Source organism: Thamnophis sirtalis, unplaced genomic scaffold (genome assembly GCF_051295495.1).
Source record: "Thamnophis sirtalis isolate CommonGarterSnake01/CBP01778 unplaced genomic scaffold, rThaSir2_p1.2 scaffold_3, whole genome shotgun sequence".
NCBI classification, from domain to species: Eukaryota; Metazoa; Chordata; class Lepidosauria; order Squamata; family Natricidae; genus Thamnophis; species Thamnophis sirtalis.
In genome coordinates this window covers 29,927,250-29,954,197 of record NW_028261383.1, presented here as the reverse complement: position 1 = coordinate 29,954,197, position 26,948 = coordinate 29,927,250, and the positions used below count along the sequence as shown (strand labels likewise).

At 38.5% G+C, this 26,948-nt stretch overlaps 2 protein-coding genes across 2 annotated transcripts; both read left to right on the top strand.

Moving 5' to 3' along the window:
• Positions 1–2,842: 2,842 nt before the first annotated feature.
• LOC148047783 (vomeronasal type-2 receptor 26-like) lies at positions 2,843–18,556 on the top strand. Its single transcript, XM_087708156.1, has 3 exons — positions 2,843–3,094; positions 16,206–16,332; positions 17,646–18,556. The coding sequence occupies exons 1-3, from the start codon at positions 2,948–2,950 to the stop codon at positions 18,554–18,556; spliced, it is 1,185 nt and encodes a 394-aa protein (XP_087564282.1). The 5' UTR covers positions 2,843–2,947.
• On the top strand, positions 8,188–15,613 carry LOC148047784 (uncharacterized). Its single transcript, XM_087711142.1, has 3 exons — positions 8,188–8,940; positions 13,028–13,258; positions 15,599–15,613. Exons 1-3 carry the CDS (start codon positions 8,188–8,190, stop codon positions 15,611–15,613), a joined length of 999 nt encoding a protein of 332 aa, XP_087567268.1.
• Positions 18,557–26,948: the final 8,392 nt, after the last annotated feature.

Below are 26,948 nucleotides of genomic sequence, written 5' to 3'. Positions count from 1 at the left end.
TTAAATTAATAAAATCCTTAAAAAATAAAATAAAGAAGCCAAGGACCATGGCAGGAAAAACACAGCCTTGGGCGTATTTTATTTAAAGACACAGAAAACACCATTTCTGGCAAGTGGTTGTTACTGTGTTAATATATGCCTTAACATAGAAATTGTTGCTGATTTGATGAGGTGAAAATCATACCTTATTTCACGTATTTGATTCTATGACTGAAGCAGCATAAATTAACAATAAAATTAAAACTTACAATCCTCCCATATGAAACAATTAATTCTTATATATAATGAGAAAAAAATATTTAAAACATTAATATAGTTTTATTGCAAGGTATAATGATTAATATCTGTCATGGCTAATATATAACAAAACATTTTTGTGCTACAATTTTAATATTGACATATATGTCATTAGCCATCTATTTTTGAAAATTATGGAAATAGATTATTCTATGCCGTATGCTGTCTGAAAAGATAATGACAATAAATGTAAACTACTTTATGGCAAAGGGATATTAATTTTAATATTAAGGATTTAATGACTAAGAATGGAAAGGGGCAAGGGAATTAGAGAATTAGAATTATTTATTGCCAATTGTGATTGGACACACAAGAAATTTGTCTTTGGTGCATATGCTCTCAGTGCACATAAAAACAAGATACATTCATCAAGAATCATAAGGTACAACACTTACTGATAGTCATAGGGTACAAATAAGCAATCAGGAAACAATCAATATCAATGTAAATCGTAAGGATACAAGCAACAAAAGTTACACTTATGCAGTCATAAGTGGGAGGAGATGGGTGATAGGAATGATAAGAAGACTAATAGTAATAGTAATGCACCCTTAGTGAATGGTTTGACAGTGTTCACGGAATTATTTGTTTAGCAGAGTGATGGCGTTCAGGGAAAAAAAACTGTTCTTGTGTCTAGTTGTCTTGGTGTGCAGTGCTCTATAAATTTGACTTTGTCATGACTAGCAAATTCTTGTTTTCTTCTGAGTCTTGCACGCTGAGCGACAAAACTTACAAACACTATGTGCTATTGTGGAAGAACAATATGAAACAAATAAATTTAAATTAAAGGATGTAAAAGTCATCAGAACAGGCTGGTACTTACCAGAAAAAGACCATAGAGATATCCTTAACAATTAGAAATCAAAGAAATTCTAGAAAAAATTCTCAAGAAAAAGGCAAGAAACTTTATTTTCATATGAATACGGTTTTCTAATGTGAATTTTAAATAAAACCATCCAGTTGCTCAGATATTTTATTTATTTATAAATAAATTATTTATTTATTTATTTATATTCTATGATTAGAATAATATAGGTTTTGCTGTAGGAATGCCCCTCTGACTCATTTAGAGAAAATAAAATTTGGGATCTTGTCTAGAGCTTCTGATTGGGGTTACTTTGACCCTGAAGAAAGCATGGAAAAGGAGGTCCCACTTGTGTCAATGGGGTGTCAATGGGGCTGATCTTCTAATATCAAGACCCAAGGAAAGTCCATCACTGTAAACGAATGATACAGATACTCTGAGCTTTCTGAGTTGGTGCACAAAGAACATTTGTTGTTGTGTTTCTTGATAATTTTTTTGATGTTAGGTATCCATTTAAGTCTTGAGATATTATAGAACCTAGAAACCTGAAGGTCTCTACTGTGTTTTCTGGATGTGGTAGTAAAGGAGGGTTTTTCCAAAAATCTACTATCATTCCTACAGTTTTGAGTGTGTTCGGTCATACCACAGGAGTGCCCCTCTGAGTTATTTAGAGAAAATAAAAGTTGGGATCAGGTCTAGAACTTCTAATTTGGGTCATTTTGACCCTGAAGAAAAGCATGGAAATGAAGGTCCCGCTTGTGTCAATGGGGTGTCAATGGGGTTGATCTTCTAATATCAAGACTCAAGGAAAGTCCATCACGGTAAATGAATGATACAGGTATCTCACTTTTCCCCCCATTGAACGATTAATTTCTGACAATATTTCCTGCATTGCATACAAGTAGAGAGCTTTTGATGTGATCCTGTCTTATATCACTTAGATTTTTATACCGCTTCATAGTGCTTTACAGCCCTCTCTAAGCAGTTTACAGAGTCAGCATATTTTCCCCAACACTCTGGGTCCTCATTTTACCGACCTCAAAAGGATGGACGGCTGAGTCATCTTTGAGCCTGGTGAGATTGGAACTGCCAAATTACAGGCCACTGGCAATCAGCAGAAGTAGCCTGCAGTACTGCTCTCTAATCATTGCGCCACCACGGCTCATACAAATGATTTCTTATATAGCTTCAGAAATGTGATCTAATTTTTTTAATGAATTCAACATGAAAAACTCAAAATTAAATCTCTTCACTTCACTTGAAGTATACCCAGTATGATCTTGTGACACATCCCACTCTTCTTCTTTGCTCTTCATGAAATCAACCAGCATCCAAAGCTGTTACCAAACATCATCCTAGGCTACTGTCAGGTCTCCAAAAGATGCCCTAATTAATTTATGAGCCTTGAGACAAAGTTCAAAAGAAATCCAAACATTTATTTGGAGTAACATTTTGGGGATACCTGCCATGGAGTCAGATCTGATTTCCATTTAATGGTGATGAGAGGGTGATGCATTCCATAACTAATTTCAGATTGTTCAATTGTCCAGTTTCCAGATTAGACTCATAAAACAACAATCCAACTGATTAGTTATAAAAGTCATAAAAGAACAGCTTTGGGAAATATGAAGTGATTTGTTGAATTGAAGATGAAAACCCCACATTGAGATGAAAACCAACTGAAGTCTCTTATCTTGCAGTATACAGAGTATGAGCTTCTGGCACGTCCTGCCCTTCTTCTTTGCCATTCATGAGGTCAACCAGAATCCAAAGCTGTTACCAAACATCACTCTGGGCTACAGCATCTATGAGAACTTTTTCAATGGAAGGTTAACATATGAGGTCATGTTGGATTTGCTTTCTACGGGGCAGGAGAATGTCCCAAACTACAGTTGTGGAAAGCAAAATAATATGTTGCCTTTGCTTGAGGGGACAGAGTCTGATCTCTTTGGTCAAATTTCCACCATGCTGAGCATCTACAAAATCCCACAGGTATGAATGAATACTGAAGCTAATCTCACTCTGCAAATAGCCCCCCAAAGCAATAGCAACAGTACTTAGACTTATGTACTGCTTTACAGCCCTTTTACAGCCCTCTCTAAGTGGTTTACAGAGTCAGCATATTTGCCCCCAACAATCTGGGTCTTCATTTTACTGACCTCAAAAGGATGGAAGGCTGAATTAACCTTGAGCCTGGTGAGATTTGAATTGCCAAACAGCAGGCAGTCGGCAGGCAGCAGAAGTAGCCTGCGTTACGGCATTCTAACCACTGCACCACCATGGCTCAAAAGGTCAAATAATAAATAAAATTAGTGAGCCAATGAAGTTTGCCAACGAAGCCCTGAAATGGCATCAGACATTCAAATAATTCTTTTTTTTCATTCTGATATCCTTTTTGCAGTTGAACAAACCTTCATTCATGGTTGAACTGAAATGCTCTAAACCAGGCGTCCCAAACCTTTTGGACCTCTGGGACCACCAAATTGATAATTTTAAATCCCATGGACCACTAATAGGATCTGCCTAGAATGGCCAGGTAGGTGTAGCTAAGTGGTCATGTGATTGGGTGGGTGTGGCCAACTTGATGTCACTCACATTGAGGGGCACCTCACCGGCCTCTATTCACCTCTCTCCTTCCAGCCACGCCTCACCTGCCTGGCCAGGCTCCTTAGGAAGCAGTTGTTAAGAGCTAAGCAGTCACCATGAGAAAGAGTTGGCAAAACAGCTGGTTCCATTCAAATTGGATCTGACTGAGAAGGAGGCCCAGCAGAAGCACCTCACTGAGGACCACAAGCATAGGCTTTCCAAGCAGAGGGAAGACCTGTGGGAGTGCAAGGCCAGGTACTGGTGCCTGGAGGCTCATGGGCTGAGGTGGTCAGCCAGTTCCAGGCCATGATGCACCAGTAGACTCTGCAGCAAAACAAGTGTTCGTTGCATGTAGGGGCCATAATCTGAGGATCCCTGATTTGCAGATTACCAAAATTTTCTCATGGAACCACCAGTGGTCCACGGACCACCAGTTGGTGGTGACAGCTGCTCTAAACCATCCTGCACATGAAATTTGCAACATCTTTGCCAATCCTTGTTCTGCCACTTCTCGGTGTCTTTCAGTCACATAACTTGGAAGAGAAAAACATCTTTTCAATCTTATTTGAAACAGATTGAAAGAAAATGTCAAAGATTTTACTGGAAGAAAAAGAAAGAAAAATATTACATTAACGTTTTTTGTTTCCCTATTTGTACATAAAGACAAAACAAAAACAATAAAAACAAAAACTCCTCACATCCCACCCAACTTTCTTTTCTCTGCTGACCGTAACCCCAGGGCATTCCTGAGGCATGTATGGCTGAGCTGGTTTTATAATAGTATTTTGCCCTTCATTTTTGCACTGTTGAAGATGTGAAAAACGTGTCATATTTCTCCTCCTATAATTATGGCAGAAAGCTGCTAATAGGTGATGACTATAAATAAAATAGAATAGAATAACAAAGTTGGAAGGGAACTTGGAGGTCTTCTAGTCCAACCCCTTGCCTAGGGAGGAAACCCTATACATTTCAGACATATGGTTATCCGATTTCTTCTTTTAAATGTCCAGTGTTGTAGCATTCACAACTTCTGGAGGCAAGTTGTTCCATTCATTAATTGTTCTAACTGTCAGGAATTTTTTCCTCAGTTCTAAGTTGCTTCTCTCCTTGATTAGTTTCCACCCATTGCTTCTTGTTGTACCTTCAGGTGCCTTGGAGAATAGCTTGACTCCCTCTTCTTTGTGGCAGCTCCTGAGATATTGGAAGACTGCTATCATGTCTCTCCTAGTCCTTCTTCTCATTAAACTAGACATACCCAGTTCCTGCAACCATTCTCCTAATCATCTTTGTTATTTTTCTCTGCACTCTTTCTAGAGTCTCCACATCTTTTTTACATCATGGCAACCAAAACTGAATGCAGCATTCCAAATGTGGCCTTACCAAGGCATTGTAAAATGGTATTGACACTTCTCATGATCTTGATTCTATCCCTAAATACAGGAAAGTGATACCAGACATTGAGATGACATTTCATGGTGCAAACTCAAGAACAGAGGGAAGGAAGTTCTCCTCCACAGAGTCTTGCTATGTAAGCACTTATTTTTGTCCTTAAAAACAAAACAATCCACCACCTTTTTTCTATTTCATTTTAGATCAACTATGGGGTCATCAGCCACATTCCAGAGCAGAAACATCATTTCCCTTTTTTCTACCGGGTGACTCCAAAGCAAGAACCTCCACACTTGGCAATTGTCCAGCTGCTCCTGCATTTCCAATGGACATGGATCGGCCTTGCTGCTCCGGACAATGAAAGTGGGGAAAAGTTCAGAAGAACTTTTATGCCAGTAGCCAGAAGAAAAGGCGTCTGTGTTGCCTTCTCAGAAAGCTTACCCATGGTTATTCAAGTGGGGAAAAAGAAGGACATCCTTCAATATTTTAGCGACCCTAAAGTGAACAGTCTTGTTTGTCACTTGAACTTTCAAGCCACAATAATACTAGCAGTACTAATACGAGAAATTGAAAGGGATAAAATCCTGTTTGGGGAAAAAGTATGGATTGCCACAGCTTTGTCCGATATAAGTGTGAGATTTTTTAACCGCCTGCTTAATCTCCAGCGTGACTATCTTTTATTGTCATTCAAAACTCAGACAAAGAAAAGGACACACTATTATGATTTTAATTCACATTATTCTGCTACAGCGAATTTTGGGGAGGCATCATTTCAGTGTTCCTATTCAATCCCCTTGTTGTCGAAGAAAGCTTGGACTACATGCCTGGAAAAAGAGAGCTGGGAAACCCCGCCACAGGATCTGGTTGAAAGAATCCTGTCCGAGGATAGCTCCAGTATTTCCACAACAATCCAGGTTGTGGCCTGGGTCCTCCATGCTGCCATTTCCTCCCAATTGAGAAAAAGCAGGATGCATGTTGGGGACCACGAGACAACTCAGATAATACAGCCATGGCAGGTAAGACTTCCATTAGAAAATTCCACTAATGGTTTCATTTCCATTTTTAAATGTTATGTTAGATTTATAGAATATAGAATTAGAGAATTGGAAGGCACCTTGAAGGTCTTCTAGTCCAACCCCCTGCTCAGATAGGAAACCCTACACCACTTCAGACAAACAGATATCCAACATCTTCTTTAAAACCTCCACTATTGGAGCATTCACAGCTTCTGGAGGCAAGTTGTTCCACTGGATAATTGTTCTAACTGTCAGGAAATTTCTTCTTTAGTTCTAAGTTGCTTATCTCCTTGATTACTTTCCACCCATTGCTTCTTGTCCTACTCTCAGGTGCTTTGGAGCATAACTTGACTTCCTCTTCTTTGTGGCAACCCCTGAGATATTGGAAGACTTCTATCATGCCTCCCCTAGTCCTTCTTTTCATTGAACTAGACACACCCAGTTCCTGCAAACGTTCTTCATAGGTTTTAGCCTCCAGTTCCCTAATCATCTTTGTTGCTGGGATAGATGGGGATGGGGGGAATTCCAATAACCACAGTCAGTTTCTAATACTTTTTTCTGACCAGATGTGCAGGCTTAGAGAGAAAGAGACAGATTCTGTTAGTGAATCTTCTAGGTGTGTCAAACTTGATTTCATTGAGGGCCACATCAGGGTTGGGTGGGCTTGGCCAAGATGGGCATGGCCAACTCAACATCATTCATGTCAGGAGCTCCTGAGTGGCTTACAAACAGTAAAAAGATAAATAGAAACACAATTAAAAATTTAGAACCTATTTTGAAAAACAAGAAACAAGGAGATGGACAGCACTGGGATGAGATCTTCTTATCCCAACAACGATCTCCAGTGGTGAGGGCCCCACATCAAGAATACAAGCCAATTAGCCCAATTGAGTTTTGAGTCCAAAAGAATGGGAGTTCAAACACAAGAGGTGGGGAAACAACCCTGGAAAGATGGTGAGATTGTTGGAGTTAAAACATGTTTTTGACCTGAGATTAAAAAGTCATAAAATGAGTGGGTGCAGTGGCCTAGAAGTGGAGGTCTCACTCCACAATCAGGACGCTGTGAGTTCAATCCTAGGTAGAGGCAAATATTTATCTCTCTGGGCATGATGAGAATATATCTGCTGAATATAACTCCGCATTGGTGACAGGAATGGCATCTGGGCAGTAAACACTCAGCTCCATTCAGTTGCCCAGACTCTGTCCTACAAGGGATTATGGGGTCATTAAAGGAAGATGATTAAAAATCTCATAACACAGACTTCCGGTGGCACCGTAGGTGTTGAAGGAAGCTCCTTTGGAAACGCCAGCCCCGTGATCATGTTAAGCTGCTAGAACAGCATAAATCAGCTGTCCAGCAGGTTGAAAACTCTCCCCTCGGGAAAAGAGGGGGAGGTGAGCAGCCAGGCAACGGTTGAGCTCCCCTATACCCCCAGGAGTAATTCTGGGGCTCAAAGGGTGAGAGCCTCCCAGCAGCCCAACAGAGCTCCACTTCTGGGATGCTTTTGCTGTAGCAGAACAAAACGCCACGACCATCCCTGCAATCAACGTTTTAATCTACATTTGAATAAGATGCAGGCAGAGCAAAGATAGGAGTGATTATAATTGCAAGTACAAACTTTAACTCTGATACAGTTTTACTTCCTTCTGTGAAGATTGAGGGAACAAAAGGGAAGATGGTGTTGAAAAGTTGAAGGGTGTGGTCAAAGCGAAACTTAAAAGGAAAGTTTTTGTTAAGTGCTTGTTAACGTTGTTAAAAGAACCAAGAGCTCAAGATTAAAGAAAACAGCATTGGTTTACTAACAAGCTATAAGATCTAACAAATCTGGGGATTAGGTGGACTTTTTGGGCTCAATAATTTGGCTGCTGGAAAGTGTGATTTGAATATTTGGAAATGGCTTCAAAACAAACAAAATTAAGTACTTCTAAGAGCGCTGGAAGTTCCCCAGCCCAGACACCCAAACTGCAGTCTTTATTACCCCCAGCGGATACACAAATATTGACACCTGAAGCTCTCCAAGGCACTTTAAAGGCACAAGCCTTTGTTTTGGAAGAAAAAAAAATACAACTGCTTTTAAAGATGTGTGTGACGAAATGTCTGAAATTAAGGATCTAATCCAAATCCACAAACAACAAATAAGAGAGGATATAGTGGATGCATTTAAGGGTCTGCTTGGTTATGTAACATCACTGGAGGATAGGGTGGAAGAAATTAATCAGTCTAATGTGAATTTGGAGAACAAAGTTGAAGAGGCTCAAAGCAAGATCGAAAAGTCAGAGGCAGAAATTACAATGATACAATACAGAGCGATGGAATTTGCTTTGAGAATAAGAGGCCTGAAAGAAAATAACCAAGAAAATTTGAAAGAGATTTTTGCAGAAGCTTTTGCTCAGTTAACTGGTGAACCAAGGGCAGAATATGATTGGCAGATTGACAAAATGTATAGTGTTAATTCATGGGTTGCCAGACAGAGACAACTACCAAGGAATATTGTAATCTATTTTGTTACCAGGAAAATAAGGAATAGAATATTACAAGCGACATATAAAAACGAACTACAGCTGGCAGGACAGGAGGTGGCAGTGTTGAAGGAAATTCCCTCTAAAATGTTGAGATCCAGAAAGGACTATGCATTTCTAGTGGATAAACTTATAAATCACCAGATACAGTATAGATGGGAGGTCCCGGCCGGATTGGTGGTGAATTATTTAGGAGAAATATATCATCTTAATTCAGTTTGGAAGGCAAGAGATTTTTACAGTAATGTATTAAAGGCTGGATATCCACCATCTCCAGGACCCAGAAGAAGAAATGAAGCAGGGGAAGCTAGACAGGAAGCTACCCAGGTACAAGCGGGTGCTGCTCAAGCCTTGGTATTACTTGAGGAGACAGAAGGAGTTATGGAACAAAGACAAATTTGAGCAGCAACTAAATGTAAAGAACAAGAATTAAAGATGCAACAAGCTCAGACAACAATCCAAGAAACTACAAATACAAATACAGAAGCTGTGAGGGGAGCTAGACTGAAGAAGAAACTCCAGCAGGATTTCCAGGCAGCTCTTATAAAGCTTCAGGGGGCTAAAGATGACAATTAAAATTTTAACCTGGAATGTTAATGGCTTAAATTCACCACAAAAAGGGAAAAAAATTCACTATTTGAAACAATTCAAAAATGATGCAATTTGTTTGCAAGAAACACATATTAGAACAAATCACCAAAAATATTTGATGAATGCAAGATTGGGAACACACTTTGTGGCATCTGCTCCAGAGAAGAAAAATGGCATAGTTATATATTTAAGGAATGACTTAAAGGCTAAAATAATTGAAGCAGATCCTCAAGGAAGATATATTGCAATTGAATTATTAATAGAAGGAAAGAAAATACTCTTAACAGGAGTATATGCTCCCAATCAACAACAAGAAAATTTTTACAAGTTGCTCCATACTAAATTAATACAATGGGACTATAGATCGTGCATATTACTGGGTGACTGGAATGGAGTATTGGATACTATGAAAGACAAGAAGGGACTTTTGCAAAATACTCAAACACGAGCAAGATTGCCTAAATCTTTCTTCGACATGATGGATGATATGGAATTGAGGGATATTTGGTGTGAACAGAATGTTAAAGAAGAAGACTTTACATTTTTTTCTGATAGACACCAATCCTTCTCTAGAAGTGACTTTATATTAATTACAAATGACTTTCTTTCCAGAGTGAAGAAGACGAAGATATGCCTGAGAATTTTAACAGATCATAATCCGGTGTGGATGGAACTGGAATATGGAGAGGGATCTAGGAGGTCTTGGAGATTAAATGCAAATTTATTTAGATATGAAGGAAATGTCATAGAAAGTAAAAAAACTATTGAAAGAATATTTTGTTTTTAACATGCATAAAGGAACATCCATGGAAATGGTTTGGGATGCAAATAAAGCATATATGGGAGGTGTTTTAATAAATTTGAATAACCTATATAGACGTAGACAGGGCGAAAAATGAAGGGAACTAGAAGAGGAGATAAAAAAGAAAGAGCAGGTGCTAATATCTAACCCAAATGATAAGAAGACAAAAGAAGCAATTACTTTACTGCGAGGGCAATTTAACATGTTGATGTCAGATCAAGTAGCAACTAACTTGCTATATACTAAACACAATACTTTTTGCAATGCAAATAAACCAGATAGATGGTGAGCATATATTTTAAGGAAAAAACAAAAGGCTCGTGCCATAGAGAAAATAGAGTACAAAGGTAAAGAAGTCTATCAACAGGATATGATCCAAAAGGCCTTCCTTGAATTTTTTACAGGATTGTACATGGGTGATAAAATACAAGGCTTAGATATAGATAGATACTTGGACAAAGAAAAAATACCTATAGTTAAGGATGAGCAAAGGGAGAAATTGAATCAACCAATAACTTCGAGGGAAATCCTCCAGGTAATTAAACAGTTAAAGGCTGGGAAAGCACTGGGCACAGATGGTTTGACAGTGGTTTACTATAAAAATTTACAATTAGAAATGGTAGAACCCCTTAAGGAATTATTTAACAAAATCCAAATGGAAGGAAAGGTACCTCCATCTTGGAGAACAGCTTTCATATCCTTGATACCCAAAGAAGATCAAGATCTTAGTCAACCAATAAATTATAGGCCTATATCATTACTCAATACAGATTATAAAATTTTTACCAAAATACTAGTGAATAGGTTGATGTTGGTTATTCAGCAACTGATTCATAATGATCAAACTGGTTTTATACAAGGGAGACAAATGAGAAGTAATGTAAGACAAATTGTTAATATATTGGAGTATTTGGGAAAGAATAACCAAGTCCCTGCAGCGCTTATATTTCTAGACGCCGAGAAAGCATTTGATCGAATGAATTGGCAATTTGTAATGAAAACAATGCAAAAGATGCAAATTGGAGAGTATTTTCTACAATCAATCAATGCAATAATTCAGGAACAAACAGCACAAATTATAGTCAATGGAAGTTTAACATAATCTTTTAAAATCGAGAAAGATACAAGACAGGCTTGCCCCCTATCGCCATTAATGTTTATTATAACCCTGGAGTTATTGCTGAATAAAATACAGGGGTCAGATGATTTACAGGGAATTAAGATTAGACACCAAGAATATAGATTACGAGCATTTGTGGACGACTTGGTTATAACTTTAACCCAACCAGGGAAATCTACCAAGGTTTTAATGAATATGATTAATCAATATGGCCAAGTATCTGGGTTTAAAATAAATCTAGGGAAAACAAAGATGTTAGTTAAAAATATGAACACTAATCAAAGGGAAGAATTAGAAAAAATAACAGGATGTGAGATAGTTAAAAAGGTTAAATATTTAGGAGTTTATATCTCAACTTCAAATGGGAAACTATATAAGTATAATTATGAACCATTATGGCATAGAATGCAGGTAGAGATGAAAAATTTTGAAAAATTACAATTGTCTTTGTTGGGAAGGATAGCAGCAATGAAAATGAATGTCTTGCCTAAGTTTTTATTTAAATTTAAAACTATAGTATGAAGCAGTAATTTTATCAATAATCAGTGACTGGATTAATTCAACAGAGGATAGATTATTGAATATCGAGGGGCATGACTTGATATACAGCTGGCATGCTTATTTGATATACAACAAGAAGGTGGATAAGACTTTCAAAAGTCATATATTAAGGAATGCTTTATTGCGTGTCTGGAAAAAAATCAACATAAATTAAATGGTAAGATACCTATGTGGGCAATTCCCAGACATGCAATAGAGAACATAAGTATAGCACAAAAACAGGATGTAACTACATACAGACAGCTTCTTACTATAGAAGGAAGTGTATTACAGCTAAAACCCTTGAATGTGTACTAAAAGAGGAAAAGGTAATCCAAACATGGTTTTAGTATGGACAGTTGCAGGCCAGATGGAAAAATGATCAGAAAATTGGTATTATGCAAGACGAGGACAATCTACTAAAACAAATTAGGAATCAAAGTCAAATGCATATAAAAAGGTTATATAATGTTCGAATAGAAATGGATTCTGAAACAGAATTAGTTAAAGAATGTATGATAAAGTGGGCACAAAATTTTGAAGAATCAATAATGGATAAAGTTCACTCCTCAGATGTTCTTGCTAGGTATAATTACAGATTGTACAGTTATAGAGACTAATTTGATTTTGAACTTAATAACAGCAGCAAGATTGTTGGTGACGCAGTACTGGAAGAAGGAAGAATTGCCTACTATTCAAGAATGGACGTTAAAAGTAGTAAACTTAGCAGAGATGGCCAAAATTTCAGCATATTTGAAGGAACATTCAGATGAGAAATATGTTGGAATGGAGAAGATGGATTGACTACATTCAAAATAAATATCAGACTAAGAAATTTCAATTAGCTTATGAATGAACAAAGAATGTTATAACTTATCTAAATTTAGCTTAATAAAAGGAGAGTTAAAGTACAAGAGGGAGGGAGGAAGCTATAGTTAGTTAGCTTATGTTAGTGTATGATTGTTAAATGCTTATACCCTGTATTTTGCTCTGGAAAGTTGGGGGAAGGGAGGGTTGAAGGGGGGTGGGGGTGAAGGGAGGGAAGGGGAAGGGGAAATATGTGTAAAGTTTATTAAAACTTTTCAATTAAAAAAATCTCATAACACAGAACAGCCGAAAATAATCATCAGGAAAGGTTTATGCATATGTGTTTATATATGAGAGAGAAAGAGACAGAAAGAATGGAAGAGGAAGTGGGAGAGAGAAAGGGAGATTTAGAGAAGGAGGAAAGAAGGAAGTGAGAAAGAGAATAATATTCCTGTTGCATACAAACAGAGGCTCTGAGCTGAATATCCCACTTCTGTCTTAGGGCTCAAAAGAGAATGTATACATGGCAAGTGTGATTTTCCATGTCTTTTCAGCTTCATCCTTTTCTAAGAAACTTCCAGGTTTACAATCTTTCTGTGGATGATGTTTATTTGGATGAGGCTGGAATTCCTGTTGCTGACTTTGATATTATGGACTGGGCAGTATTTCCTAATAAGTCTTCTGCTGGGGTGAAAATAGGGAATATTGAAAAACAAGTCGTCCCTTCAGATATCAAGACCTCTATTGACGAGAGTGTCATTATATGGCCAACAACCTTCAATCAGGTAACCAAGTCTGCTTGTTTGTGGATGTTATTATTCATCCACTCCTGGCTATCCATCTACTTTTGTATCAGTCTTCTCATTTTGAGGGAGGCTCTTTGCTAATGAAAAAACTGGTTGAATGAGACGCTACTATTTCTGTTAGCTGTCTCCTGCATTGCTAACTGTGGAAATGCCAGCATTGTTCTAAGTTAGGATGGAAAGCATGTTGGCTAGTCCAGTGATGCTTGTTCCCTGAAAGGAAGCTAAGCAATCGCGCAAAACCCTTAGACCAGGGATGGCTAACCTTTTTGCTGTTGGGTGCCAAAAATGTGTTCGTGTGTTAGCGCATGTATGTGATGGTACCCATAATACAAAGCACCTCCCGACATGCACATGTATGCACACGGACACCCCCACGCTCCCCCCTTCCATGTGTGCTGCACTGCTCACCTCCAAGCTGAGCTTGGCATTTCCTCCGGGGGATCAAGAGAGGCCTTTTTCACCCTCCCCAGGCTCCAGGAAACCCTCCAGAGCCTGAGGAGGGTGAAAACAGCCCCCCGCCCCCCAGAATCCATCCAGAAGCCGAAAATGGATCATTTCTGAGATTCCTATACACCCGTTGGACCCTTTTTATGCCCTCCCTAGGCTCCAGAGGCTTTCCTGAAACCCGGGGAGGGCAAAAACAGTCTCCACCCACCAGCCAGTCGTGGGGTCCTACTGGTTTGGACCAGTTCGGCTGAACTGGTAGTAGCTTGGCGGACTGTGCCACTGGAACTGACAGTGACCCAGGCCTGTCACACCCCTGAACCAGTTATCCACCATCTGCTTTTTGCTTCTGCACATGTGCAGAGCAATTTTAGTTGTAGTGTGCAAGCAAGTGCAGCCCGCATCAAGTACACGTGCATGGCACACCCCTGTGTGAACTGGCAGTAGTCTCTTCCAGAAACCACCACTGCTCCCAGCCCTCCAGAAGGCCAAAAATCAGCTGGTTGGCACACGCATAAGCACTGGAACTGGCGGCTCGAGTGCTGGGAGATATGGCTCCGCATGTCATCTGTGGCCCGCGTGCCATAAGTTCACTGTCACTGCCTTAGACCCTCAGGGACTTACCTCTGGGCATGTAACTCAGTACTGTCCTTGGTGCTCTATCATCATGGTTGCTTACATATATTCTATTACCCAGCCTGATAACATTATCAGTGCAATGATGATAGTATCATGTGCCTGATGATAGCATAGATGATGTTATTTAGTCCAATAGTGAAATGTCTGCTAGGAAACAACCATATCAGAGTACACCAAGGACTCCACAGTTCAACCCTGAACTACACCTATTTATTCTACTGGATCTTATTCAGTGCTTGTTCAAATTACCATTTCAGAATAGAGCTGGAAGGTACCTTGGAGATCTTCCAATAGAATCCCCTGCTCAAAAGGGAGACCCTATACCATTTCAGAAAAGTGGCTGTCAGTCTCTTCTTAAAAACCTCTAGTGATGAAACACCCATTTCTGAAGGCAGTCTGGTGCTCTGGTTAATTCTTCTCTCTGTTAGGAAGTTTCTCCTTAATTCTAGCTTGCTTCTCTCCTTGATTGGTTTCAATCCATTTTTTCTTGTCCTGCCTTCTGGTGCTTTGGAAAATAAGTTGACCACCTCTTCTTTGTGGCAGCCCCTCAAATACTGGAATACCTGATTCAAGTCATTTATAAAGATATTGAAAAGTACGGGGCCTAAGGAACTTTGTGATTCCCCACTGCTTAGTTTCTTCCATGTAGATAAAGTTACAGTTGGCTGTGTACAGTTTGTGAGCCAGCTACAAATCCATCTGGTGATGATGCTGCCTAGCTCACATTTTTCTAGTTTACAAGAAGTAGGTTTCAGTCTACTTTGTTTGTTTCTTTGTTTGTTTCTTTGTTTGTTTGTTTAGTTTGTCACTCATGTACAAGATAACAGGAATAAGAATAAACATGAATAAGAACACAGGAAATGGATACAAATAAATGGGGACAATAGGACTGAAACCTAAGTATGCTATGTCCATAGCATTTCCGTAGTCTACAAACAGGCTAAAATGTTTGGACAGGAGAGCCATTGGTCTTTGCTGAATATTGAGAGGACTCTGGGATCATATGCTGCAGAAATCAAACAAACATTTAGCTGACTTATCTTTAAATATCTTTGCCAACCTTGCTGGTGCAAGGTGCATTCTATAAAACGTCTTATATAAATTTTCTTCATATGCAGTTGACATTGTTAATGTATAGTTCCTGTCCCACAACTTCTGTCATTTATTTAATTCTAATGTGTAACCAAAGTTTTTTGCCCATGCTATCATTGCCTCCTTCACTTGTTCATCTTCCAGTTTAATAGCCAATAAGAAATTATGCAGCATTTTTTATCAACCTTTCTTCTGCCCCTGTTAATATCTTATCTAATTCTGTTAATTCTTTATTTTTAAAAAATCATAAAATTTATCATCTTTCTCATATCTAAAATGTATCTGCACTTGTGAATCCGATGCCATGTCGATCCCTTGATCACTCAGCTCTTATTTAGTTTTGAGTTCCCCCTTTTCATTTAGAATATCTTTATATCTAACAATATTTCCCATGTTAATAATGTTAGGGTGGATCAGTGCTTCCATTGTTAAAAGCTCAATTAGTATTCTCAAGTAATGTTGTTCTCCAAATTTCTCCCATACTAAAAGTAATGCATTCCTTATATAATGTCTTTGAAAGTAGTCATGTATCTTACTTTTTCCATACCACAAGAAAGCATGCCAACCCAGTTGTAAGTCTTGTCCCTCCAGAGTCAATAGTCTTGTATGTCTCAATGCAATCCATTCTTTCATCCATGTTAATACCATGTTAAAAGTAACTTTTGAGTTCATGAACCCATCTTTGCATTGACTTCCACTTTTAAAATAAATTCCCTAATCCATTTGTTTCCATAATTTTCTTTCTGTTTAGAAGGCCCCTTTTTCTAAGTGTACCAATAGTTGCCTCCCAGGATACACCAAGCTCACAAGAGAAGGAGAACCAGTTTGCTGCTATGACTGTTTTCCATGCATGGAAGGAACAATCTCCATGCAAGAAGGTAGGTGGCTCAAGGACAAAAATAGTGCATCATCCTTTTATTTGAGTAAGCAAGATTTAATCTCATATGCCAGTATGCTGCATCCATACCCAGGAAAGAAAAAAAAGAAATATACAGCAGTGTTTAGTGTTCAATAAAAGTAGGATTTTACTTCAGTGGATATTTTCAGAAACTGTTGAAACAGTAAAAGGACATGGAGATGGAACAACTAAACAATTGTATGATAAAACAGATGCAAAAATCAAATAAATAATTGCGACACCAAAATGAAGGCAGTTTTGGAAAAACAAAATCCAGAAAATCCACACCAAGTTATAATACAAGGGAAAATATTTTACAGACAGTATATCAGAGGAGGTATTCAGCCAGTTCTGACGGTTCCAGAGAACCGGTAGCGGAAATTTTGAGTAGTTCGGAGAACCAGCAAATAGGCTGGCCCTGCCCATGCTGCCTCCCAGCTGATCTTCTTTTGTTGCCCTGAACAGGAGAACGGAGCTGGTAAGCAGGTTAGTGGGGTGGGGAGGGAATGGGGATTTTGCATTATCCTGCCCCTGTCATGCCCATAAAGCCACGCCTACAGAACCAATAGTAAAAATATTTGAATCCCACCACTGCAGTATATAATTATATCAACAATTGAAAAAAAAGACAAACCACAGAAAAATACATGTTAGTAATCTTATAACAAAGAATTAATATTGTATCATTTGTGGTATTTATTCAAACAAACTCAAAAGAATTCAGAGAATTTAATGCATCAGAATATTCAGGAAAAAACCTAAACAAACATTGAATTGAAGCGCCTAATATTTTTTGACCTATAATTCTACAAATCTGGTAAGGAATTGGAATGATAGATTTTGTCAGTGATTGTCAAATTGGAAAGTGAAATTAGATAATTTGCTACAATGGCAAAAATTACAATTTCTAAAGTAACTATGATAGAACTAATATGCATACCACACATGACACAGAGTGTTTAGAAAATTTGAAGATGGTTTCTGGAAAGACAGTTCTGCTCTTGGAAAATAAAGAGAAGGGATGGTGGCAGTGTTTTTCTGTAATCATTTTCTACATTATTCGTGCTTAGTAACTATATTTTTTTGTGTTATTTAACTGTCAATATTCAATGTAAATCATTTTTCCTTTAAATTTCATTATTCTAATGATATATAAGCATTTTTTTTAAAGAAATGGCAGAAAAGGAGCAAAGAACAGCTTCACTAGTGTATATACATCCTTCCTCTATCAGTTGGTCATGAGGTATAAAATATCACTTACTCACTATATAAACAGCAATTCATGTTTTCCAGATGCAGCATATTGTGAAAAGTGTCCAGATGGTCAGCATTCCAACGAGAAGCGAGATCAGTGTGTCCCCAAAGTAATAACTTTCCTGTCCTACAAAGAAATGTTAGGTCTCATCCTGGCTATCACAGCCTTATTTTTGTCTCTAAACACTGCCTTAGTTCTCGGAATCTTCATTAAATACCGAGAAACTCCCATAGTCAAAGCCAACAACCGGGATCTCAGCTACATTCTCCTGGTCTCTCTTCTACTTTCCTTTTTGACATCTCTTCTATTCATTGGTAAGCCCAAGGAAGTGACTTGCCTTCTTCAACAAATCACTTTCAGTGTGGTTTTCTCAGTTGCTGTCTCTTCCTTGTTGGCCAAGACGATTATGGTGGTGGTGGCATTTTTGGCCACAAAGCCAGGCAGCACAATGAGGAAATGGTTGGGGAAAAGTCTGGCCAACTCCATTGTCTTGTCCTGTTCTGGAGTTCAGGTGAGCATCTGCCTTACATGGTTGGGAACTTCTCCCCCATTTCCACATTCTGACCTGCATTCTCAACCAAGAGAGATCCTCCTGCAATGTAATGGAGGCTCAGTCACCATGTTCTACACTGCCCTTGGCTACATGGGCTTTCTGGCTGCCACCTGCTTCTTGGTGGCTTTCCTGGCCCGCAAACTTCCAGGGACTTTCAATGAAGCCAAGTGGATCACTTTCAGCATGCTTGTCTTCTGCAGTGTTTGGATCTCCTTTGTCCCTACCTACCTGAGCACCAAAGGGAAATACATGGTGGCTGTGCAGATCTTCTCCATCTTGGCTTCCAGTCTGGGCTTACTGGGATGCATTTTTGTCCCTAAATGTTACATCCTTATTCTGAGACCTGACATGAATACTAAGGAGCATCTAATCATGAAAAACAATGAGGGCTCTTAACTTTCCAATAGTTACCCAAATTATTGTTAAAATGAAATAGGATAGTTGGAAGTAAAATCTTTGTTATATGTTCTAAAAAGTCACAATTATGATTAATATAATAAGATATAGTAAGATATGTAAGAGATCATGTTCTTTTAAATGTATGTGTACACACACACAAACACACTAAAACCAAATAAAAAGAGCATTATAGAAACACATTTGCTTTATTTAATGTTTAGAAGATATGGCAATCATTTGCTAACTTGATAAAGTTTTGATGTGTTTTGTTTTTTTCACACTCTGCCTGGGCAATGATTTATTTTATGCCACCACTTTCTTTCTGTGGATCAACTGGGCCAATTTAATTGTTTATTTTTTAAAAATGTGCTAGATTAGAGGAGGTTATTGATGTTTGTTCCACCAATGCAGGACCTTGTTCCTCTTCTTCTAATGCAAATTCTCTTAATATCCTTTCAATAAAGAGCATGAATAAATAAGAACAGAGTCATACTTTCTTTGCTCACTTCTTTACCATTCTGGAGTTACTTTGTTTTGCCCTATCCTATCCTGTTCAGAGTCTGGCTCAGTGGTGGGTTGCTCTTACCATCACTACCAGTACGCTGATCACGGTCTGTCCATGTCAGGAGCCTGACATGCATTATGCATGTGCCTGACATGCGCTGGGCATACATGTGCAATCCACCACCCCTGTGACATCCAGCTGCTTGTTGGGGCACATGCAGATACCGTATGCTGTTCCGTGTGCACAGTGTGCCTTTTCGCATAAAAACAGCCTGTACAGCATGGTGGACAGGTGGGCCAAATGAGCCACTGTACTGGTACGCTGTCACCGTACCGAGCTGTACCTGCAGCAACCCACCACTGGTCTGTTTCCTTGTCCTGTGTGTAAGTTTCTCATGAGAGCAATTTGATATTGTATGATTCTCATTTCTGAAGGACATTCTACATCTCAATATAGTTTCTTTTAATTATTTTTTTTATTTTAAAATATTTTTATGGCCATCCATGTTAGAATAATTCTGCCTGGTTTACAACAATAAAACTTTATAATGCCTTGGTAAGGCCACACTTAGAATACTGCATCCAGTTTTGGTCACCATGGTGTAAAAAAATGTGGAGACTTTAGAAGGAGTGCAGAGAAGAGAAACAAAGATGATTAAGGGACTGGAGACTAAAACACATGAAGAACGGTTGCAGGAACTGGGTCTGTCTAGTTTAATGAAAACAAGGACTAGGGGAGACATGGTAGCAGTGTTGCGATATTTCAGGGGCTGCCACAAAGAAGAGGGAGTCAAGCTATTCTTCAAAGCACCTGAGGGTAGGACAAGAAGCAATGAGTGATCAAGGAGAGTAGCAACCTAGAACTAAGAAGACATTTCTTGACAGAACTATTGATCAGTGGAACAGCTTGCCTTCAGAAGTTGTGAATGCTCCAATACTGGAAGTTTTTAAGAAGAGATTGGATAACCATTTGTCTGAAATGGTGTAGGAATTCCTGCCTAAGCAGGTGATTGGACTAGAAGACCTCCAAGGTCCCTTCCAACTCTCTTGTTCTGTTCTGTTCTGTTCTGTTAAGAGGTCTCCTGCTTGTTGCCAGCATGCTCATTGAAATCTGCAGCCCTTTTTTCCAACTCCCTTTTAAATATGCCCAAATTGACAATTTGAATCTAATGTTAGATAGACTTTACTTACACAAACAATAAAGATTTATCTCAGGTAATATCAATTAAAAGAGCTGCAACAAGACAAATATGTGTTTCACAGTGTTATAGTCACTGTTTTCCAGATGTAGATCCTGGAAAAGATAATGAAGCTATGAATCCATTAACACTTAGTGGAAAGCAAAGTTACAGCCAGAAGACTACATTGGTTTGTCAAAAATAGATTATGCCAGACAAATCTTACTGTATTCTTTGACAAATTGCCTAAATTAGTAAAATATTGTAGACATAACTTTCTTGGACTTCAGTAAGGCATTTGGTAAAGTAGACCACAATGTCTGGGTTCCAAATAGCATCCAAAATTAAATCAGAGTCCAAGGCAAAGTATTGCTCAAAGTTCCAATTTATTAAGAGAGCCATGTTGGCACATCTGGAAAAACCCAAATCTGAGAAGCTTCCCGGTTTTCCCACCCAGTTGAAAGTTCATGATTTTGCCCCAACACCCACAAGTCCATCACATGGTCCAATCTTCCACTGCCATGCTGGCAGTTCCACCCATCCAGTTGCAGTCAGGTGCAGAGCTGTAGAGACAAAGGATGACCTTGGCATTCTAGAAAGGAATTTTATTTTGGTTATATGGCATATAACTCTGTGCCATCCCCCCTCCCATTTCCCCACAATAGAAACCACATAGTAGAATAATAGAAAGGGTGGCAGGACAAAGATCCAAAAGGAACATGGCTGCAGGCCTGACACAAAACTTACTACTTGACTGAAGATAGAAAACTGTGGGTGTGACATCATCACTATCAAATGGATTCATAACTGGCTGATAAACACATTCAATATATAATTCTTAATGGAACTACCATATTTTTAGGAGTATAAGATGCACCTTTCCCCCACTCCAAAAGAGAGTGAAAATCTGGGTGCATCATATACACTGAATACAGCAAATTTGAACTCCCAAGATCCTGCCCCCTTCGCACAAATGGATTTACATAAGCTTTGGGAGGCCTGCAAAGTGCTCCTGGAGGCTGTGGAGGGCAAAAGCAAGTGAAAATATGCCTTTTTGGCTTGTTTTTGCCCCCCCCCCCCGGCCCCCAGGAGCACTTTGCAGGCCTCTCAAACTCTCTACATGCTCCGTTTTTCACAAAAAATGAAGCATGCAAAGGGTTTGGGAGGCCTGCAGAGTGCAAAAGCTTCTTTAAATTTACATCTTCAAAATATCGGTGCATCTTATACTCCGGTGCATCTTATAGTCCGAAAAATAAAGTACATCTACGTGGAGAGAAGCATGCAATGGTATACTTCAAGGTTCTGCCTTAAGCTCACCACCCTTTAACATCTTCAGAAATGATTTAGATTAGGGGATAAAAGGGGAACTCATCAAATTTTCAGATGACACCCAGCTGGCTAGTATAGCCAACAGTCCACAAGATTTATTTGAGAGCTCCAGAAATATCTCAACAGATATGAACATAGGGCCCTATCCAATGAAATTAATTTCAATGATGGGAAAAGTAAGGTTTGCACTTAGGCAAGAAAAAACAAATGCACAGGTATAGAATAGGTTGTGCCTGGCTCAAGAACAGAAACTGCGGGAAGGATCTATGAATTCTAGAGGACACCCACTTAAGTATTAGCCCCTGGTGAGCTGCAGTGGGTTAGACAGAACAATACAGCCGTCACAGTCCAATGAGGCATTACTGAGGGATAGTATCTAGTTCATTTGAAGTATTAGTACCACTTTATAATACTTTAGTAAGAATCACACTTGAACTATTGCATCCAGTTTTGGTCACCATGATATAAAAAAGATGTTGAGACTCTTAAAAGACTGCAGAGAAGAGTAGCAAAAATGACTAAGTGACTGGAGGCTAAAACAGATGAAAAATGGTTGCAGGAATAGAGTATGTCTAATCTAATGAAGAAATTGACTGGGGTGTCATGATAGCATTAGTCCTGACCATTAGAACAATTAGTTAGTTAATTAGTTAATTAGTTAATTAGTTAATTAGTTAATTAGTTAATTAGTTAATTAGTTAATCAGTTAATCAGTTAATCAGTTAATTAGTTAATTAGTTAATTAGTTAATTAGTTAATTAGTTAATTAGTTAATTAGTTAATTAGTTAATTAGTTAATTAGTTAATTAGTTAATTAGCTAATTAGCTAATTAGCTAATTAGTTAGTTAGTTAGTTAGTTAGTTAGTTAGTTAGTTAGTTAGTTAGTTAGTTAGTTAGCCATATACAAGATAACAGGAATAAGAATAAACATGAATAAGAATACAGGAAATGGGTACAAATAAATGGGGACAGTAGAACAGGGACGTTTTGCACGCCCCTACTGACCTCTTAGAAATGGGGTGAATTCTATAGGAGAGAGTTTAAGGTTAAAGTTATGGGGATTTGAGGATGTAACAACAGGGTCAGGTAGTGCATTCCAGGCATGGACCACTCTGTTGCAGAAGTCGTATTTTCTGCAATTGAGTTTGGAGTGGAATGATTTGCCTTCAGATATGGTATTGTGTCATGGGTCTATACAGGCTCTTTAGGGATGTGAAGAAAAAGCTGCCAAAGGTTCACAATTACAGACAGGATTTTTATTATTATTATTATTGGATGTCCCAGGGCAGAAAAGTCACATTATAGACTCCATTTCACCATCCTACTGATGAAAAAAGGTATTGCAACTTTAGTACTTCAAGAATAGGTTTCTTAAGTAAAGGAAAGAAAGCATTTCCTGAATTGTTATTTTCATGATAGTTAAATAAGAACTATGCCAATGAGCCATGCAGAGTTTTGTTTCCCCATGCATATCAGTAAATAAAGTCATCCAGAGAATCAGCTGAGATCCCGACATTCCTGTATAATTATCAAAATTACAATTATTATTTTTTTCTCCCTAGGGACTCCTCACAACTCATGGTCTTTTGGAAACCTACTGTAGGTAGGGACTCTCTTACTAACTCTCATCAACAGAGTTTACTAATATTTAATAACGCTGATAAAAGATCTGAAGATCTAGTTCAAAAAGACCTCAAGGGTGATGGAGAGCATATGATAAGAATCCTAAATTGTGCAGGTTTGAAATTTAATGCTGCTTTTTAATGTGCCAGACTTCATTTCATCTCGCTTGACCAAGTCATTGCATCTGTGTTCTTTGGCAAGAAAATTAGGCTTCTCTTTTAGAGAGATCTGAGACCAAAGACGGTAGTGACTGTCTCAGAGAAATACAGAAAATCTCCATCATGATATTTGAAATACTGCTGATTCTGCTTCTCCTGGTGTCCCACTTTCCTTGTGGCACCATGATGACCAAATGCCCATTGAGTGTTCAAAAAGAGAAATATTTTAATTACTACAAACCAGGAGACTTTCTGATTACTGGAATCATATCTACATCTAGCACTATATTTGAACCATACATTTTCTTTAAGCCTCCGAGGAACAGATTTCAAAGGTAACTCTTGAAGTGTACTTAATCCTGGTGATTAATTTTATCCTCCCTTCTTTTTCAAATGAATGATTCCCATTTCCCAATGTCTGGTGTCGGTCATCTTTCCCTCTCTTTATTTGCTTTAAGGAAAAGGCTTACAGGTGTTGAGTCTTGGCTCTTCACAAAATGATCTTCCGTGAAGCCACAGAGAATCTTTAGATCCTCTCTTAGTTGAAGGTAAAGAAATGAGGTGCTATCCTATTTTATACTCCCATTTTCTTCAAAGTTTTCCATGAAAAGGCAGCTTGCTTGCTTCTTTCTTTCTTTCTTTCTTTCTTTCTTTCTTTCTTTCTTTCTTTCTTTCTTTCTCTCTCTCTCTCTCTCTCTCTCTCTCTGTTTCTCTCTCTCTCTCATTCATTCATTCATTCATCTACCTGAGCCATGGTAGATACCTGAGTCTACTTCTGCTGACTGCCAGCTGCCTGCAATTTGCCAGTTCGAATGTCACCAGGCTCAAGGTTGACTCAGCCTTCCATCCTTCTGAGGTCGGTAAAATAAGGGCCCAGATTATTAGGGGAAATATGCTAACTCTGTAAACCACTTAGAGAGAGCTATAAAGCACTGTAAAGTAGTATATAAGTCTAAATGCTATTGCTACCTACTTACCTAACTACCAGTGATGGGTTGCAGGTGGTACACCCCGGTATGGGTGTACCGGGGCCTGTCTGGAGCATCAGGTACCGTTCCGGTAAGATGCTCCAGAGGGCCTACCCACCCACCCAAGCTCCTTACCTGTCCTTTAAAGCCTTCAGTGCTTCCATGGTGCATATAGCACCTGCATGATGCTCCACCAAGCAGCCGGAGTGTCTGGGAGGCTTGCGGAGGCATCGCTGGAAGGTAAGACACATGTGCGCGGATGCCACATGCGTTCATGTGAAGGACGCTGGGCCCCGTTGCAACCATACCTACCTACCTATCTATCACTTTCCCTCCAAGGCTTTCTTTCATTAGATGGCTTCTGTACAACTTGGGCTGTCAAAAGTTGAAGGTGAAATTTTGCTTTCCATGGCAGGGGCACACACTCTTCCTGTTTACTTTTTGTTTAAATTAATTAGAAACTGAGAAAAGAATAAGGAACCCAAATACTGCCTGTAAGTGACGCTGGGCATGTAAATCTAAAGATTGCAAAAGCACCATCCACCTGTTTTAAAAAGGAATTGATTTTAATCGCATTCATTTAATCTGTTTCCAAGAAAAATACATTTCTGATATATGGTTAAGATTATTATATGACATAGAGAATTATAACTAGAGAACCATTTCACTGTAAAAGGATTAATATCTGTGATGACTGTTACAAACATAAATTTCATATGCTTTACTTTTTAATTTTTAATACTGACATATAAGACATGAGCCTTCTGGTGCTGAAATTTTATATATTATATATAAAATTTGGTACAGAAATATCATACAGTATTATTCTATAAGTATACCCTTTGAAAAGATAACAAAAAAGTAACATATGTAATGACAAATGAATGTTAATTTTAGTATTAAAGATGTAATGGCTACCAAAAGAACACAGGAAGGGGAGATTTTGTCATGACTAGCAAATTCTTATTTTCTTCTCAATTTTGCAAGATGAGTTGCAAAATTTAGAAATATTATAGGTTCCCTTAGGAGAACAATCTGAAATAAATAAAATAAAAGGTGTAAAAGTCATCTGAACAAGAATGCAGTCTGGTGAGCCTTAGAGATATGATAGTGTTCAATTGCCCTTCTGCTCATTAAATGAGCAATAAGGAAGGACAATGTCCCATATGCCTTTGGCGTCTAGTTATGCCGGCCACATGACCACCGAGACTTCTTCGGACAGCGCTGGCTCTTCGGCTTTGAAACAAAGATGAGCACTGCTCCCTAAAGTGGGAACAACTAGCACATATGTGCGAGGGGAACTTTTACCTTTAAGGAAGGACAAAGTTGGAGATTTTCAAAGATACATAGTATTTTTCCAGAAGAGTCTGATCTAATAATCACTGAATTGTTCCAGAATTGAGCTCTTTCCTTTTCTTCCATCAAGCACAGTGAAGGAAGAACTTTATATCTCCCAAGCTGAAGCCCCCGCTAGCCTTGGCTGCCTTAGATGAGGTGCAGGTATCATTAGATACTTTGGATGATACTGGTATTAATAAGAACTATCACATCAGTGCTGACATATAGAATTTCTGCAGAATCTATTAAGCCTAGTCTATTAAATAAACAAAGAATTAAAAGTCAGGGTATAGATTGGTGGAAGAAATATTAACAATCTTCAATTTGCTGACAATACAAGTCTCCTCTTAGAAACCAAAAAAGGCTTGGAACATCTCATCCAGAATATCAAAGACGAAAATGAGAACGTTGGCCTCTTTCTCAACATCAAAAAAGCTGATGACTACTTCAAGGAAAGGAAACATCAAAGTAGAAATTGACAGTGAAGAGATAGAATGCATGGAAACATTCACTTTCCTGGGATCACAGATAGCTTAAAGTGGTGAATGCAGCACAGAAGTAAAACATTGAATTGCAATGATGCACATGAACTAAATGTGGAAAAACATGGACATCAGTGTGGCAATCAAATGTAGGTTAGTCCACTCTATTGTATTCCCTATAGCTACAGTATATCACAGAAGTGAGTAGACCCCCTCACATTTTGTAATTATTTAAGTATATCTTTTCATATGTGTGTTGCATTATTTTGAGGGGACAGCACATGTACACTGTTATACAAGCTGTATACTCACTACTTTACATTGTAGCCAAGTGTCATTTATTCAGTGCTGTCACATGAAAAGGTATCATTAAATATTTACAAAAGTGATGGAGTGTACTCACTTCTGTGTATTTATAGTTGTGAAAATTGGACCTTAAAAATGCAAGATGGGAAGAACATTGACTTGTTTGAGCTCTGATGCTGAAGAAGGCTCTTGCATATTGCTTGGACAGCAAAGGTGACTCAGAAGCAAGTATTGGACACGTAATACTAGACATGTCAGTTTTCTCTTCAGAGGAAAGATGTTCCAGCGTGCAGGTGCTAGGGCAGAAAGGGTAAATGTTCTATGTTCCACCAATCCACATTTTGGGCCAATGGGGCCTGAAGAATCCTCCCAGATCAGATTGGATAGGTAGAAACCACTCGGAAAACACTGTCCCTCAGATAACTCAGTGTCAACCATGAAGTGGTTTAAAGGTGGCAAAGCCATGAATTGCACATGGAAGCACACTGGCAACTATTGCAGT